The 18,639-nt window shown below is 42.6% G+C and overlaps 1 protein-coding gene across 6 annotated transcripts in view; it reads left to right on the top strand.

Moving 5' to 3' along the window:
- LOC140191614 (signal transducer and activator of transcription 1-like) overlaps window positions 1-18,639 on the top strand; it is a 97,459-nt gene that overhangs the window by 25,044 nt on the left and 53,776 nt on the right. For all 6 annotated transcript variants that reach the window (XM_072249168.1, XM_072249169.1, XM_072249167.1 and 3 more), the window contains 3 exons: window positions 6,934-7,020; window positions 7,838-7,916; window positions 9,092-9,174. In XM_072249168.1, coding sequence (XP_072105269.1) covers window positions 6,934-7,020; window positions 7,838-7,916; window positions 9,092-9,174 — 249 coding nt within the window. The remainder of the gene's footprint in view (window positions 1-6,933; window positions 7,021-7,837; window positions 7,917-9,091; window positions 9,175-18,639) is intronic.

Genomic DNA, 18,639 nt, shown 5'->3' with positions numbered 1-18,639 from the left:
GTTAGAAAATGTTAGGCAACAGACTCCTGTTCCAAGCGACATATTGTCCCAAATAAATGAGAAGCTATTTCTTGTCCTTCAAGAGTTGTCCCAAATAAGCGGCTGCCCGGATTAACCAATAGCCCAATTAATCGGAATCCAGTATATACTTCTACGTCTGCATGCACTATAACATTATGTGCTAAAATGCTGTTTTTGTAGGTTACCACCAATGGGCCAAATGAGCGCACTAGATGTTTCCAACTAGGATCTTCTGAGGCAATCCACTGACCTACAATTGCCACGTGCTTTAAATTTAATTTCTTTGCATGGGAGATTTTTGTAATACAACATTTTGCACTATAGTCGGAAGATTCTTTTTATTTCTTAGCACTATCTTTTGTTAAATGAATTATTCCTCTGCTGTTCTTATATCTTAAGCATCAGATACCTGCATGAAAGCAAAACCCAGCTGTTTAGATGTGTCTGCCTCCTGTCAGCATTCTGGGTGAGGTGTACCATTCTGTGATGTAACATAGTGTGCAAGTGCATAGCAATCACTGGGGTGAAACCTTATTGGCCTGTGGGCCACCACCTTCAAAAAAAAACTGCATTCAAACTCTGCATTACAGAGAGATTTGTATTTGGAGATTAAAACTATCTATTGTAAGAGCAAACTGTGACTTTGGGGGGAAAAAACAAAGGGCACAACTTTTTAATAGCTGCTTGGAGCTGTTCATGATTACAGCTCTTGTAGGATTCGTGTTAGTCTAGCTAGTTTCAGGATTCAGACATGCATTTTGAGATATTAAGGGATGTGAGTAAATGTTCTGCCACAATTTTATTAAATGGTCTTGTACAGTCTGAACCCAAATTTTATGGACTAAATCACTTATCACAGAATCACGTTTATGTAATTACACAGACTTGCCATTCAAACTTGACCAAAATATTACTGAAATACAAATGTTTAGTTGTACATTATATAAATGCTAATTCTAGAAGCATGGTTATAATTCCAGCCAATAATCTCACTGCACGTTACATTAACTTAACTCACCTTGATAACAGTAGTGAGAAGAGAGCATGGCCTGGATAGTAGGAATCCTTGATGGACGCTGCTTTCATGTGGCTGCACTATTTGCAGATGTGCTCAATGGTGGGGGGGGGGGGGGTTGCTGTGATGGACTGGGCTGTACCCACCACTTTTTGTAGGCTTTTCCATTCCTGGGCATTGGTGTTTCCATAAAAGGCAGGCCATAATGCAACCACTCAGGATACTTTTCACTGTACATCTATCTAAATGTTTGAAAAACTTCTATGACATACTGAATCTGCACAAATTTCTAAGAAAATAGTGGCTATTGTGTCTTGTTTGGGATAACACTTGCGTGCTAGTCCCAGGACAGATCCTCTGATAAGAGAATGCCTCTGATCCCTTCATGAGGACTGGCTCATGGACCTTGGGTTTTATCCTCCTGTACTCAATAATCTGCTCCTTGGTTTTGCTGATGTTAAGTGAAAGGTTATTGTAAACAGATTTTCAATCGCCCTCCAATATGCTAATTCGTTACCACCTTTGGATTGGCCAACAGCAGTGGTGGTGTCAGCAAACTTAGATATGGCATTGGAGCTGTACTTAGCCGCACAGAGCAATAAAGGAATAGATTAGAATAAAGCAATAGAGGATTAAAGGACAAGACTTTCCGAAATTGGTAGCAAATTCGGGAGTTGGGGATGCAAGGTGACTCAATCCTAGTGCATAATTCCCTTAAGGTTAACTTGCAGGTTGAGTCGGTGGTAAGAAAAGTAATTACAATGTTAGCATTCATTTCAAGAGGACAAGAAAATTAAGGGGCTAAAGCTGAGATTTTCTAAAGTATTAGTCAGACCACATTTGGAGTACTGTGTATTCCTCTTCTTTAAGAAAGGATGTGTTGACATTGGAAAGGGTCCAGAGGAGTTTACAAGAATGATCCTGGGAATGAGAGTTAAACATATGAGGAGCATTTGATGGCTTTGGGCCTGTACACACTGCAATTCAGAAGAAATGGAGGAGGAGGCTGGGAATCTCATTGAAACTTGCCAAATATTGAAAGGCCTAGATAGAATGGACATGGCGAAAATGTTCCCAATTATGGGAGGGTCTGGGACCAAATGGCACAGCCTCAGAATAGAAGGACGTCCATTTAGTGATAAATTCCTCCTCACCTCTATTCTAAAGGATGGTGAATCTGGAGTTCATACCTGTGGAGGCCAAGTTATTGGGTATATGTAAAGCAGAGGTTGATAGGTTCTGATATCAGAAAGAATGTCAAAGCTGACGGTAGAAGGCAGGAGAATAGGGTTGAGAGGGAAGATAAGATCAGAATGGTGAAGCAGTCTCGATGAGCTGAATGGCTTAATTCTGCTCCCCTGTCTTGTGTACTCAATTATTTTGTCTGCTGATTCACCACTATTTGAATCTGTTGTTGATGCAGATTTCATTGCAACAGAAAGTTCCTTTTTAAATGATGTAGCCAAAATAATTTTCTATAGTCTTTCTTAATAGCTTTCTGAAAGTCTGTGCTGCAGGGAATGGTGCTAGGATACTTGTGTTTTGTATATAAATGAATGTCCTTGTTATAAGTAAATTGGATGACATGAAGATTGGAAATTAGATGGAGAGGATGATTGCCTAAGATGCAGTTGGGTAGATTCAAGAATGTTTATTGTCATTTGTCAGGGCACGGGTGTAAAGGAGAGTGAAATGATTGTTGCTCTGGATCCAATGCAGCATTTAAAAAAAAAAACACATATATACACACACACACACACACACACACACACACACACACACACACACACACACACACACACAGTATAAAGAACACATTAAAGTGCTCAATAAATATAAACACTTAAGATTAGCTTATTTACAGACTGTATGTACGTAAAGTGATGCTAGGTACAGGAGTATTATGAGGTGACCTAGCAGGAAATTATTAAGTAGTGGTGGTGGGGGGTGTTGGGGTAGGTTAATGGGTGAAGGTGTCAATCAGTCCTGGCGGCTTGGGTGAAATAACTGTTTTTGAGTCTGGTAGTCCTGCACGGATGCTGTGTAGCCTCTTCTCTGGGAGTGGGGGGGAGAAAAACAGTCCCACGAGCAGGGTGTGTGGAGTCCTTCATGATACAGCTGTATTTTCTAGCACCTCCTTGATGGCAGGTAGGCTGGTACTGGTGGTGCATTGGACTGTTGTAACTATTCATAGTAGAGCCCTCCTGTCACTCAGATGGACTAAGTGGTGGCAGGTGGATTTTAATCCAATCAAGTGCGCGGTAGTTCATGTGATACTAGCGAGGTGTATGCATTAAATAATAGAGACCTTTAAGTATTATTGTACAGGATGACCTTGAGGGTGCAAGTAGACATCTCCCTGAAAACGGTTACATGGGTGGAAGATGGTGTTCAGTTTGCATCCGTTAATGGATAAAGTCACTGCGTATAAGAGTTGAGGCATCATGTTGGAATTGTACAAGACATTGGTTTGGTTGCTCCTAAGAGTACTGTACTCTCTAAATTCTGGTCACATGGAAAAGATGTGGTAGTGCTACAAAAATTGCATGAGATGTCATCTAGAATGAAGACTTTATTTACAGGGAGAGATTGGATAGGCTGGGATTGTTCTCAGTGGGAGCACAGGAGGCTGGGAGGTGACCTTAGAGTTATATAAAATTATGAGGGACACAGAGAAGGTTAGATACTTGGCCATTATTTTTTCTTTCGAGGTAGGGGCATTTAAAACTAAAAGATTCAAGCTCAAGGTGATGGGGAAACACTTAAGGGAGATTTGATGGGTAAGTGGGAATATGGAACAAGCTGCTAGAGGCAATGGTAAAGGCAGGTACAATCAGTGCTTTCAGCAACGAAACACTTGCACAGGAGGGAGGAGAAGATGGCGGCATGATGCAGCGCACGCGCAGCCGTTTCGAATGAATATCGGTTATGTGTAACTAGGGGGCCGTGCACAATCCAGATTTGATGGGGACAGCTGTGAGAAGCGCAGAGGAACATCTGGAGTAACTTCTGAAATGCCTGCTTCGCTGCCGCTGCTACTGTGCGATTGAGAATCTCCGGAGGGGAAGGCCCCAATTCCTCAGCTTTGTGTATCGCCTGTGGCCGGGCCCGGGGTGGAAACGCTTGGCAGAGATGGTGCTCGGTGTCGAAGAGGTGGTCAGAGGCCCGGAGTTTTCGGGCGGACTTGGAGTTGGACTGTGGTCGGATGCTTCTGGGATGCTGCATCGGCAAGTTGGCGCTGGAGGTTTACCGTCTGCGTGAGATGATGGGACTTTTGAGAGACTTTGAGACTTTTACTGTGCCATGATCTGTAATTATCAAAGTACGGTATTGCTTTGCACTGTTGTAACTATATGTTATAACTGGACAATGTCCAGTCCCTATATACTTCCAATATGTTCGTGACACTTCTCACGCTCTTAAACTTTTTGATGATTTTAAGTACCCTGGCCCCCACTGCTTTATTTTCACCATGGATGTTCAGTCCCTATATACTTCCAACTGATGTCTACTATAAGCCTACTGACTCTCACAGCTTTCTGGACTATTCCTCTTCCCACCCTGTCTCTTGCAAAAATGCCATCCCCTTCTCGCAATTCCTCCGTCTCCGCTGCATCTGCTCTGAGGATGAGGCTTTTCATTCTAGGACGAGGGAGATGTCCTCCTTTTTTAAAGAAAGGGGCTTCCCTTCCTCCACTATCAACTCTGCTCTTAAACGCATCTCCCCCATTTCATGTACATCTGCTCTCACTCCATCCTCCCGCCACCCCACTAGGAATAGGGTTCCCCTGGTCCTCACCTACCACCCCACCAGCCTCCAGGTCCAACATATTATTCTCCGTAATTTCCGCCACCTCCAACGGGATTCCACCACTAAGCACATCTTTCCCTCCCCCCCCCCCCCCCGTCTGCTTTCCGCAGGGATCGTTCCCTACGCGACTCCCTTGTCCATTCGTCCTCCCCACTGATCTCCCTCCTGGCACTTAACCGTGTAAGCGGAACAAGTGCTACACATGCCCTTACACTTCCTCCCTTACCACCATTCAGGGCCCAGTCGTTCCAGGTGAGGCGACACTTCACCTGTGAGTCGGCTGGGGTGATATACTGCGTCCAGTGCTCCCGATGTGGCCTTTTATATATTGGCAAGACCCGACGCAGAGTGGGAGACCGCTTTGCTGAACACCTACGCTTTGTCCGCCAGAGAAAGGAGGATCTCCCAGTGGCCACACATTTTAATTCCACATCCCATTCCCATTCTGACATGTCTATCCACGGCCTCCTCTACTGTAAAGATGAAGCCACACTCAGGTTGGAGGAAGAACACCTTATATTCCATTTGGGTAGCCTCCAACCTGATGGCATGAACATCGACTTCTCTAACTTCCGCTAATGCCCCACCTCCCCCTCGTACCTCATCTGTTATTTATTTTTATACACACATTCTTTCTCTCACTCTCCTTTTTCTCCCTCTGTCCCTCTGAATATACCTCTTGCCCATTCTCTGGGTTCCCCCTCCCTCCCCGGCCCCGTCTTTCTTCCCGGACCTCCTGCCCCATGATCCTCTTGTACCCCTTTTGCCAATCACCTGTCCAGTTCTTGGCTCCATCCCTCCCCCTCCTGTCTTCTCCTATCATTTTGGATCTCCCCCTCCAACTTTCAAATCTCTTACTAACTCTTCCTTCAGTTAGTCCTGACGAAGGGTCTCGGCCCGAAACGTCGACTGCACCTCTTCCTCGAGATGCTGCCTGGCCTGCTGCGTTCACCAGCAACTTTGATGTGTGTTGTTATAATTATGTGGTTTTTGTTAGTTTTTAAGTCTGTTTGTCATGTGTTTTCGTGATATCATTCTGGAAAAACATTGTATCATTTCTTAATGCATGCATTACTAAATGACAATAAAAGGGGACTGCGTGTCCTCATAATCATAATCACAAGTAAGTGGAAAGGAATAGAGAAATAAGAGAAAAATAGAATTGCATGGATGGGTGTCTCAGTTGGCATGAATGAGTCAGGCCAAAGGGTTGACATTTGGGTTGATGAGAAAAATCTGAAATGTTGAACCTTGTTTCTCCCTCCCCAGATGCTGCCTAACAAAGGAGAATTTCCCACATTTTGTTTTCAATTCGCTTTTCAATTTTCACCATCCTGTTGTTTCTTGAGCCATGTTGGTCAAGTTGACCTAGGTTTGCAAACCAAGAACAGGAATTGCACCTTTTGGAAAAAGTTTGACTAAATTAAGGCTCAGATAAGTCTGGGAAGCAGCCTTTATTGTAAGGAATACAAAAACAATGCTTTTATTTGAACAAATAATTTCTGCCAGTCTGGTATCCCTCGGTGTTAAGAAGCAGCAGCTTAACACCTGTTGTTCGCCACTTTCAGTTTTGGGGGCAAAGTGTACCATGTAACTCTTGGGCAGTAGATAAAGAAAGTTGTACCTTTATCTTTGCCTACTACTAGAATATGGCTTTTTCATTTATCATCAAATAGAAAGGTTCTGGAAGCCAGAGTTTAGACAGGTGATGTCTGTTATTTGGATGGAGGTTGAGCTTCTGTACTTAAGAAAATCATCCTGTTTGTGAAACTTCAACTCTTCCATATCGAAGGTTAACATGTTATTAAGTCTCACTTCACTAGTTTTCTCCATTGGAAGAGGTTTTATTGCTGAGTTTTGTTCCTGTCAATCTGTGTGCTGAATTATTCAAAGAACATTGCCTTTATTATCTATTTACATCAGTGGAGGAGTGATTGAATAACGCTTAACCTTCTCTTTAAAATGTGTTATCACTGTCTATTGGAATGCTTTCATGTTGTGATACAGTGAATTATTGTACCGAGTGTTGAAAGCTGAGTTCTAGAACTTTATTTTCATCACTGAGTCAATTGCTTTCTTGTTCTAGGCTGTCACGGGGCATTGTCACCCTGTAGACTTTGAAAGGCACCAGAACGTTGAACAAAAAATTATTGCACTGAAAATGAGTGTGCAGGTGAGTGCCTCATAGTTTAATGCTGTTTTTGCAAATCCATTCGGATACTTGGGTTGAGTCATCAGTTCTTTTTTTTTCTTTTGCACCTTGGGAGCTCCTTGTACATGCAGACTTGGTTGGTTATGTCCTCTGACAGGGAGCACCCTTGAAGAGGTGGCTTCAATTTATCTTTGTTTATCCATCCCCTCTCTGGAGGTAGATGTCATTGGCCACAATTGAATTTATTATCCAACCCTAATTTCCCAGATTTGATCAAGGAAGTAGTTCAGAATCAACCATGTTGGATCTGGAGCCGTATATAAGCCTGACTGGGTAAAAATGGCAGCTTTCTTTCCCTGAAGGTCATTGTGCACTAGGTAGTGTTTTGTGACAATGCAGTAGGTTTGAGGCCGCTTTTACTGAGACCAGCTATAACTCCACATTGATTGAATTGCTTGAATTTAATTTTCAAGCTGCTGTGGTGGGATTCAAACTTGTGTCCATGGATCAACATCCTAGTTGTCCTGGCCCCTGCACCTTGGTGTTTGCCTGCACTACGCTTTCTCTGTAACTGTAAATCTATTCTGTTTTCCCCTTATGAACTAACTCAAATGTATGTGTGTTTTGAAATATCTGTGGATGGTATGCAAAATAAATTTCTCATTGTATCACAGTACATGTGACAGCAGTAAACCAATATCAATAGATATTTGGGACAAATCAAACGAAGAATGTGGAAATTTCCTGAGATCCATTTTGTAGTCAGAATAATCATAGAACTTTTTTTAATATATGAAACCTCTTGTCTCTGATAAATGTATTTCAAACTTGTGTATAGGCGTGTGAGCAGGAGTTGAAATTCCTAGAAGAACAACAAGATGAATTTGATTTTAAGTTCAAGACCTTCAAGTGTCAAGGTGAGTATTTTTCTTGTCCCTGTAGGTCCTCAAACTTGGCAATAAGGAGATGAGAAGGGGTTTTACTGCTTTCTAATTTCTAAAGTTAATGCTAAGGTGACTCCTTCAATAGGGAAGGGGAGGGAACGTCGACTCAGACCATGAGAGGCCTGCGTCGGGCATTTTCATGCCTTACAAGGCGCAGGTTGGAGATTTATGTGGGGACCACTCCTCACTCAGACTAGAGCAATGTGTGATTAAGTGCCTTGCTCAAGGGCACAAACACGCCGCCACAGCTCCTTCAATAGGGCAGGGTGTATTCTGCTCTTTGAACAGTTAGTCACTGTTCATTTATTGGTATTTCTGGCAACTTTGTCACATATCTGTCATTGTTTACTGTCTTCTCCAGTTTCTGATTTCTGGAATTGCCTGGAGACCTGCACTTATCTACCTTCCCAGAACGATGATTCCTTTTGTAGTAGTCTAGATGTATGTAGTGTGGCTTATTCTAGCTCTCTTGCTAGTTTTGATACTCGTGCATGCCTTGTACTGTCTTATCCCTGCAAGTAAGTGTTTCCAAGGGCAGAGAAATGGACAGGAAATGTGAGCTTTAAATATTGGGGGTGGGGGTAGGTGGAAGGAGGCATAGAATGGTACAGCACAGAAACAAGCCCTTTGGTGCACCATGTCCATGCTGATCATTGTACTGTCTATACTAGTTCTATTTTCCCACATCCAGTCTGCAACCATCTGTGCCTTTCAAGTGTTTGTCCAGATACTAAAATGTTGTGAGAGTGTCTACCTCCTCCACCCCTCCAGGCAGTGCATTCCAGATTCCAACCACTTTGTGTGTTTGGGGGGGTGGTTGTAGATGAAGTTCCCTCTCAGATCCCCTCTTAAATCTCCTACCTTTCACCTTCGCCTATGCCCTTTGTAGTCACCCCTACCAAGGGAAAGACTCTTGCTATTCCCGCCCCCCCCCCGATGTAATTTGGAATACTTTTGTCAGTAATGGAGCAAAGATGGGTTCATATACTCACACTCAGTATATGACAAAAGGATGGATTTTTTTTTTAATTAACATGACTTCACTCAGTTTCTACTCAATGTTGGTGGAATGCGCTGGCTGTGAATTCCTATTGCATCCTGCAGAAATCTTGTACCATGTACTCAACGATAATTTGATTATATTTTAGAATCAAACAATTCTGAGAAGCAGAAAGAAGAAGAATTAAAGGTGCTACAGAATATGCTAAATATTCTGGACAACAATAGAAAAGTAAGTTCTCGTGGATCATGGTCTGGGTGTAGAAGGTGTGTCACTGAAACTTGGGGCTTATAGTGTTCCCTCCATGCTGCCAACTAATGTGCCACATGCTTGATTCTGGATTGTATACATAACTACTTATAATTTTTGTTAAACATGAGATTGTGCAGATGCTGAAAATCCAGAGCAACACAGACAAAATGCTGGAGGAACTCAACAGGTCAGACAGCATCTACAGAAAAGAATAAACAGTTGACATTTCAGACAGAGACCTTTCTTCAGAATGGACTGGATGAAGGAACTGTGTACTGTAGCCAAAGTTTAAAAGAAGTGTAAAGACTAACAGGTTAGCAAGTTGAAAATGCACGGTTCCTAAAAAGGATATAGAAAGGTTAAGCAAGTTGGAACACTGGAGTATAATACAGAGTTATCTACTTTAGACAAAAATAAAAAATGGAATTATCATTTAAACAGTGAGGCATGTTGTGGTACAAAGGCACCTATATGTCTTAGTTTACAAAACACAAAAATTAGCATGTATGTACAGTAGGTAATTAGGGTTAATTGGATATTTGCCATAGAATAATACAGACTACTTGGCCCACTGTATTGTGCCAACCTTCAACCTGCTCCAAGATCAATCTAACTCTTCCCTCCCATATAATTCTCCATTTATTTTTCTTCCATGTGCCTATCTAAGAATCTCTTAAATATCCCAAACGTATTTTCCTCTACTTCCCCCCCCCTCCCCCCGGCAGCACATTCCACGCACCCACCACTCAAATCATCTCTCCTCATCCTCTCCAAAGAGAAAAGTCCCAGCTCACTCAACCTGTCCTCATAAGACATGCTGTCTAATCCAGGATCATCCCAGTAGATCTCCTTTGCTCCCTCTAACGCTTCCACAAAACTGAAGACAATGCTCTAAGTATAGTCTCACCAGGGATTTTATGAAGCTGCAACATTACCTTGTGGTTCTTGAACTCCAGTCCCTGACTAAGGGTGCTGTGTTGGCCTTCATATCAACTTCCATTGTCAATTTGAGAGGTCTATAGATATAGACCCCAAGATCCCTCTGTTCCTCCACACTGCTAAGAATCCTGCCATTAACCCTGTATTCTGCCTTCACGTTGGACCTTTGCACTTAACACTTTTCTGGAAGGAACTTCATACCATTTCTCAGCCCAGCTCTGTATCCCATCAATGTCCTGTTGTAACCTATTACAACCTTCTACACTATCCACAATGCTGGCCGGCCAGACTTAGAGGCAAATGGTCCTGGGTTTGAATTTGCTCAGCTCCTTGCACACTTTCTATCTGTGCTGGATTGAGCATTGAGCGAGCAATTGGGCCTCGTTTTAAAAAAAAAAGCACAGACAAATGCGAAGGAAGTGGCAACAAATGCCACCCGATGCACCACAAGGCGCAAAAAGAAACAACAACACTATCCACAATACCACTAACCTTCATATCATCTGTAAACTTACTAATCCACCCTTCTACTTTCTCATCCAAGTCATTCACAAAAATCACAGAGCTGGGATCTCAGAACAGATCCCTGCAGAACACCATTGGTCACCAACCTCCAGACAGGAAATGCTCCATCTACTACCACCCTCTGCCTTCTATCGACAAGCTAATTCTGAATCCACACAACCAAGTTTCCCTGGATCCCATGCCTTCTGAATTTTCGAATGGGGAACTTTATCAAATGCCTAACTAAAAACCCATATACATCACATCCACTGCTCTACTTTCATCAGTGTTTTGTCACTTGCTCAATTAATTTGTTTGTCATTTATCTCAGTGATCTGGATGATAATGTTATCTGGATCAGCAGATTTGCAGATGACGCCGAGTTTGGGGGTGTAGTGAACAGCAAGGAAAACCATCAGAGTGTGCAATGGGATCTACACCAGCTGAGAAAGTGGGCTGGAAAATGGCAGTTGGAAATTAATACAGACAAGTGTGAGGTTTTGCACTTTGGTAGGACCAATCAGGGTAGGTTCACAATGAACGATAGGGCACTGAGGAGTGTGGTAGAACAGAGGGATCTGGGAATACAGGTCCATAATACATTAAAAGTGGTGTGACAGGTATATGGGGTCGTAAAGAAAGCTTTTGGCACATTGGCCTTCATAGATCAATGTAGAGTACAGGAGTTGGGGTGTCATGTTGAAGTTGTATAAGACATTGGTGAGGGCCAATTTGGAGTATTGTGTGCAGTTTTGATCACCTACCTACAGGAAAGATGTAGGCAAGGTTGAAAGAGTACAGAGAAAATATACAAGGACATTGCTGGGTCTGGAGGACTTTAAGTTATAAGGACAGAATGAATCAGTTAGAACTTTATTCCCTAGAACATAGAGGATTGAGGGGAGATTTGTTAGAGGTTTACAACATTGAGGGTAAAGATAGGGTAAATGCAAGCAGCCTTTTTCCACTGAGATTGGGTGGGTGATGGAGGTATTTTCGACGTTTCAGGCCGAGACCCTTCGTCAGGACTGTCCTGATGAAGGGTCTCGGCCTGAAACGTCGAATGTACCTCTTCCTGGAGATGCTGCCTGGCCTGCTGCGTTCACCAGCAACTTTTATGTGTGTTGCTTGAATTTCCAGTATCTGCAGAATTCCTGTTGTTTGACGGAGGTATTTGTTGGGGAGCACTTTGGGTCCAGTGATCACAATACAATTAGTTTCAGTGTAAATATGGAGAAGGATAGGACTGGAACCAGGGTTGGGATTTTTGATTGGAGAAAGGCTAACTTTGAGGAGATGCGAAAGGATTTAGAAGGAGTGGATTGGGAAAATTTGTTTTATGGGAAGGATGTAACAGAGAAATGGAGGTCATTTAAAGGTGAAATTTTGAGGGTTCAGAATCTTTATGTTCCTGTTAGGTTGAAAGGAAAGGTTAAAAGTTTGAGAGAGCCATGGTTTTCAAGAGATATTAGAAACTTGGTTCAGAAAAAGAGAGGGGTCTTCAATAAATATAGGCAGCTTGGGGTTAATGAGGTATTCGAGGAATATAAAGAATGTAAAAAGAATCTTAAGAAAGAAATTAGAAAAGCTAAAAGAAGATATGAGGCTGCTTTGGCAAGTAAGGTGAAAATAAATCCAAAGGGTTTCTACACTTATGTTAGTGGCAAAAGGATAGTAAGGGATAAAATTGGTCCCTTGGAGAATCAGAGTGGACGGCTATGTGCGGAGCCAAAAGAGATGGGGGAGATTTTGAACAATTTCTTTTCTTCGATATTCACTAAGGAGACGGATATTGAATTGTGTAAGGTAAAGGAAACAAGTAGGGTAGTTATGGAAAGTATGACAATTAAAGAAGAGGAAGCACTGGCACTTATAAGGAATATAAAAGTGGATAACTTTCTGGGTCCGGACAAGGTATTCCCTAGGACTTTGAGGGAAGTTAGTGTAGAAATAGTAGGAGCTCTGACAGAAATATTTCAAATGTCATTAGAAACGGGGATGGTGCCGGAGGATTGGTGTATTGCTCATGTGGTTCCATTGTTTAAAAAGGGTTCTAAGAGTAAACCTGGCAATTAGCGGCCTGTGAGTTTGACGTCAGTGGTGGGTAAGTTGATGGAAATTATTCTTAGAGATGGTATATATAATTATCTGGATAGACAGGGTCTGATTAGGAACAGTCAACATGGATTTGTGCGTGGAAGGTCATGTTTGACAAATCTTACTGAATTTTTGATGAGGTTACTAAGAAAGTTAACGGGGGTAAAGCGGTGGATGTTGTCTATATGGACTTCAGTAAGGCCTTTGACAAGGTTCCACACGGAAGGTTAGTTAGGAAGGTTCAATCGTTAGGAATTAATATGGAAGTAGTAAAATGGATTCAGCAGTGGCTAGATGGGGGATGTCAGAGAGTAGTGGTGGATAACTGTGTGTCAGATTGGAGGACAGTGTGTAGCGGTGTGCCTCAGGGATCTGTACTGGGTCCACTGTTGTTTCTCATATATATTAATGATCTGGATGATGGGGTGGTAAATTGGATTAGTAAGTATGCAGATGATACTAAGATAGGTGGTGTTGTGGATGATGAGGTTGGTTTTCAAAACTTGCAGAGAGATTTAGGACAGTTAGAAGAGTGGGCTGAAAGATGGCAGATGGAGTTTAATGCTGAAAAATGTGAGGTGCTACAGTTTGGTAGAACTAATCAAAATAGGACATACGTGGTAAATGGTAGGGCATTAAGGAATGGTTTAGAACAGAGGGATCTAGGAATAATGGTGCATAGTTCCCTGAAGATGGAATCTCATGTGGATAAGGTGGTGAAGAAAGCTTTTGGTTTGCTGGCCTTTATTAATCAGAGCATTGAGTATAGGAGTTGGGATGTAATGTTGAATTTGTATAAGGCATTGGTAAGGCCAAATCTGGAGTATTGTGTACAGTTCTAGTCACTGAATTATAGGAAAGATGTCAATAAAATTGAGAGAGTACAGAGGAGGTTTACTAAAATGTTTCCTGGGTTTCATCTCCTAAGTTACAGAGAAAGTTTGAACAAGTTAGGTCTTTATTCTTTGGAGCGTAGAAGGTTGAGGGGAGACTTGATAGAGGTCTATAAAATTATGAGGGGGATTGATAGAGTTGACGTGGTGAGACTTTTTCCATTGAGAGTGGGGAAGATTCAAGCAAGAGGACATGGGTTGAGAATTAGAGGGCAAAAGTTTAGGGGTAACATGAGGGGGAACTTCTTTACTCAGAGAGTGGTAGCTGTGTGGAATGAGCTTCCAGCAGAAGTGGTTGAGGCAGGTTCTATGTTGTTGTTTAAAGTTAAATTGGATAGATATATGGACAGGAAAGGAATGGAGGGTTATGGGCTGAGTGCAGGTGGGTGGGACTAGGATAGGGTAAGAGTTTGGCACGGACTAGAAGGGCCGAGATGGCCTGTTTCCTTGCTGTAATTGTTATATGGTTAACTATAGGTTATGGGTTAAGGGTGAAAGGTGAAAAGTTTAAGGGTAACATGAAGGGGAAACATCTTCACTCAGAGTTGTTAGAGTGGGGAATGAGTTTTCAGTACAAGTGGTGGATGCAATTTAAATTTCAACATTGAAGAGAAGTTGGATAGGTACGTGGATGGGATGACTATGGAGGGATATGGTCCAGGTGCAGGTCAATGGGACCAGGCAGTTTAAATTGTTAGGCATGGACTGGATGGGCTGAAGGGCCTGTTTCTGTGCTCTAGTTTTCTATGACTCCCGACTGTGAATTCAATCAGGCACGTGACCTGCCTATAACAAGGCCATGCTGACTATCCCTAATCAGATTATGATTTTCCAAATGCTGATAAATCAAAAGCTCTAGCACATATTCTTTCTTAACATTAACAAATGAGAGGTCAACATAGTTCAGGCTTTTACGCTGGAACATGTCAAAGTCCCTTTCACTGGTGAATACTGGAGCAAAGTATTCATTAGCGACTCCCCTACCTCCTTTAACTCCAGTCCTGTTTCTTTCTTTGTCCCAGATTTGTCCTACCCTAACTCTAGTCATCCTCATGGTCTTCATGTATGTGTAGACCGGCTTGGAGTTTTCCTTAATCCTACTGGCCCAGGACTTCTCATGCCCCCTTCTAGCTCTTCTGAGTCCGTTCTTAAGATTTTTCATGTCTACCTTCTAACTCTTAAAATCTCTCTTATCCTTGCTTCCTAAACCTTAACTGAGCTTCTTTCTTCCACACATTTCTTGTCAACCATGGTTTTTTCACCCTACCATCCTTTCCCTGCCTCAATGGGACAAATCCATCCAGAAACCTATGCAAGTGCCCCCTAAACAACCTCCGCATTTGAATCTTAATTTCCCTCAGTATGTTCACTGTATTGTAAGGGGTGTGGAGTATAAGATGAGGTTTGTATTATGTTCAGTTTTCTTCTTATTTTAAGGAAGAATGTGATACACTGGAGGCAGTGCATCACATCTATTGAAGGCATTAAGGAGTATGCGATCAGTGAGAATCTAGTGTTAAAGTCAAGATTAGATCAGTCAAGATCTTGATCAATTGTAGACCACCCCTGCTTATCTTTCATTTCTTAATGGCTAAACTTGCAGACACTTTGTGGGTGTTGAGTTTATTTATAATTCATATTTTTCAGTTCTCAATATTCATTAACTGTCAGTTACTTCCAGTTGTGCTCTGCAACATGAGGGTGGGGGAGGGGATAATTTCCTGTGGGGGGTGAAAATACATGAGGAAACAGATGGTCTTTATCTATAGCAACACACACAAAATGCTGGTGGAACACAGCAGGTCAGGCAGCATCTATAGGAAGAAGTGCAGTCGACATTTCGGGCCGAGACCCTTTGTCAGGACTAACTGAAAGGAGATAGTAAGAGATTTGAGAGGGGGAGGGATGAAGCTAAGAGCTGGAAAGTTGATTGGCAAAAGGGATACAAGGCTGGAGAAGGGGGAGGATCATGGGACGGGAGGCCTAGGGAGAAAGAAAGGGGGAGGGGAGCACCAGAGGAAGATGGAGAGCAGGCAAGAAGTGATTGTGAGAGGGACAGAGGGAGAGAAAAGGTAAATAAATAAGGGGTGGGGTAAGAAGGAGAGGAGGGGCATTAACAAAAGTTAGAGAAGTCAATGTTCATGCCATCAGGTTGGAGGCTACCCAGAGGGAATATAAGGTGTTGTTCCTCCAACCTGAGTGTGGCTTATCTTTACAGTAGAGGAGGCCGTGGATTGACATATCAGAATGGAAATGGGACATGGAATTAAAATGTATGGCCACTGGGAGTTCCTGCTTTCTCTGGCGGACAGAGCGTAGGTGTTCAGCGAAATGGTCTCCCAGTCTGCATCGGGTCTTGCAAATATATAGAAGGCTGCACCGGTAACACTGGACACAGTATATCACACCAGCCAACTCACAGGTGAAGTGTCGCCTCACCTGGAAGGACTGTATGGGGCCCTGAATGGCAGTGAGGGAGGAAGTGTAAGGGCAGGTGTAGCACTTGTTCCGCTTACAAGGATAAGTGCCGGGAGGGAGATTGGTGGGAAGGGATGGGTGGGACAAATGGACAAGTGGACAAATGGGAGCGATCACTGCGGAAAGCAGAAGGGGGGGGGGGGAGGAAAGTTGTGCTTGGTGGTGGGCTCCTGTTGGAGGTGGCGGAAGTTACGGAGAATAATATGTTGGACCTGGAGGCTGGTGGGGTGGTAGGTGAGGACCAGGGGAACCCTATCCCTAGTGGGGTGGCGGGAGGATGGGATGAGAGCAGATGTGCGTGAAATGGGAGAGATGCGTTTGAGAGCAGAGTTGATGGTGGAGGAAAGGAAGCCCCTTTATTTCAAAAAGGAAGACATCTCCTTCGTCCTGGAATGAAAAGCCTCATCCTGAGAGCAGATACAGCTGAGACGGAGGAATTGCGAGAAGGGGATGGTACTTTTGCAAGAGACAGAGTGGGAAGACATGGTGGTCTTTATCTCTACATTGTTATGAAAACTTATGAATATAATATACCACCCTTGATGCAAGAAATATTTCAGTACATCTATTTAAGAACCTCAAATGAGAGGTATATACTATTTGGCCCCTCAAGCCTGCTCCACCATTCAACATGTTCTAACTCCTCCTTCCTCAGTACAATTTTTCTGTCCTATCCCCACTTATTCCTTCATTCCTTTTAATATCTTGCAATCCATCAATCACTTTTTCGATTGCGATCAATGACTGGGCCTCCATAGGCTTCCAGGATAGAGAATTCAGAAGATTCATGAAGAAACTTTTCTCCTCATCTTAAATGACAGACTGCTTATTCTGAAACATCTTTGAGGAAACATCCAGCCTGTTGAGCACTTTTAAGAGATTGCTTTTCATTCTTCTAAACTCTGAGGAACACTGGCCTAGCCTACTCAAACTCTCCTACGTGAAAAGAAGTGGTCCCAACACTGACCCCTGTGGAACATCACTAGTCACCGGCAGCCAACCAGAAAAGGCTCCCTTTATTCCCACTCTTTGTCTCCTGTCTGCCAGTCAGTCAATCTTCTATCCATGCTAGTATCTTTCCTGTAATACCATAGGTTTAAATCTTGTTTAGCAGCCTCATGTGTGGCAGATTTTCAAAAGGCCACCTGAAAATCCAAGCAAATAACACCCACTAACTCCTTTGTCTATTCTGTCTGTTATTTCCTTAAAGAATTCCAACAGATTTGTCAGGCAGGATTTTCCCTTATGGAAATCATAGTGACTTTGGCTTATTTTACTCTGTGTCTCTAAGTACCCCAAAACCTCATTATTAATAATAGACTTCAATTGAAGTCAGGCTAACAGGCCTATAATTTCTTGTTTCTTGCCTCCCTCCCTCCTTAAAGAGTGGAGTGACACTTGCAATTTTAGTTATTCTGACTGAATAGTCATTCCAGCTGTGCAATATGTCCTCTTGTTTAGTCCTTTGTTAGTTACCAGCTGTGCTAGTAATTTGCACGTCTCGCAATCAGACTCCATAACTACTCCCATGTAGCCATTCTGATGGCATGTCCAGTATTTCATAAGTGTACCATTATTTAATTGCAGAAATGGCAAATAAACAAAATCTCTAATGGCAAAAATCCGTATGGCAAGTAGGCTGATGAAAATCAGCCCATTAATTGATGTTAATCAAAGTGTGTGGTTTTATTCTTCACCTCTGAAAACCTTCCTTTCCATCCCACCCCACCCCAACCCCCAAATTCTGATTTGTTGGGTCTTGGGGAGACTGTATAAAATTAGTTCAATTACTTTTTCTTGTGTCTAGGGAATAGTTTAGGCCCAAATAATCTATCAGAGTTCCCAGTGTGTAAAGAACAGATTGGAGGTCAACTTCTTTCACCATATACATTTACATGTACCAGGAACTTGTTGTGGTGTGTGGGTACGATATGAAACAAAAAACATTCAATTATAAGAATAAAGAGCTATATAAAATCAACTTGGAGGTTACAATATGGGAATTGAATAAAATGTGTATAACCACATAAATACCAGCATGCGTATTTGCAGTGTAAACAATGTTATAAAAAGTGGTTTAAACCAGTGGTCCCCAAGCTCTGGGCCGCGGACCAATACTGATCCGTGAAGAGTGCAGCGGTAGCCGGGATGCACCCAGCACATCTTTAAGAAAAAAGCCGAAATAAACAAGCTAATTAATTAATTAGCTTGTTTATTTCGGCTTTTTTCTTAAAGATGTGCTGGGTGCGTCCCAGCTACCGCTGCACCCCTGCCTGCTTCATAGATCAGTATTGGTTTGTGGCCTGGATGTTGGGGACCACTGGTTTAAAGTGTTGTAACGGGCAGTGATGTAGTGATGGAGCACGTTGGTGGGGGGAGCTGACTAGAATGGGGAAGAAACTTTTAAGATGGCGTGAAGTTTTTAATGGCCCTGTAACGCTTTCCAGAAAGGAGCTTTTGGAAAAGGCAATTTGGTGGATGGGTAGGGTCGGCAATGATTTTTTTTTCTTCCTATTTGCTGCTTTGCCCTGGA

This window comes from Mobula birostris, chromosome X (assembly GCF_030028105.1).
Source record: "Mobula birostris isolate sMobBir1 chromosome X, sMobBir1.hap1, whole genome shotgun sequence".
Classification (NCBI taxonomy): Eukaryota; Metazoa; Chordata; class Chondrichthyes; order Myliobatiformes; family Myliobatidae; genus Mobula; species Mobula birostris.
The sequence above is the reverse complement of the archived record's forward strand: the minus strand, read 5'-3'. Positions and strand labels throughout refer to the sequence as shown.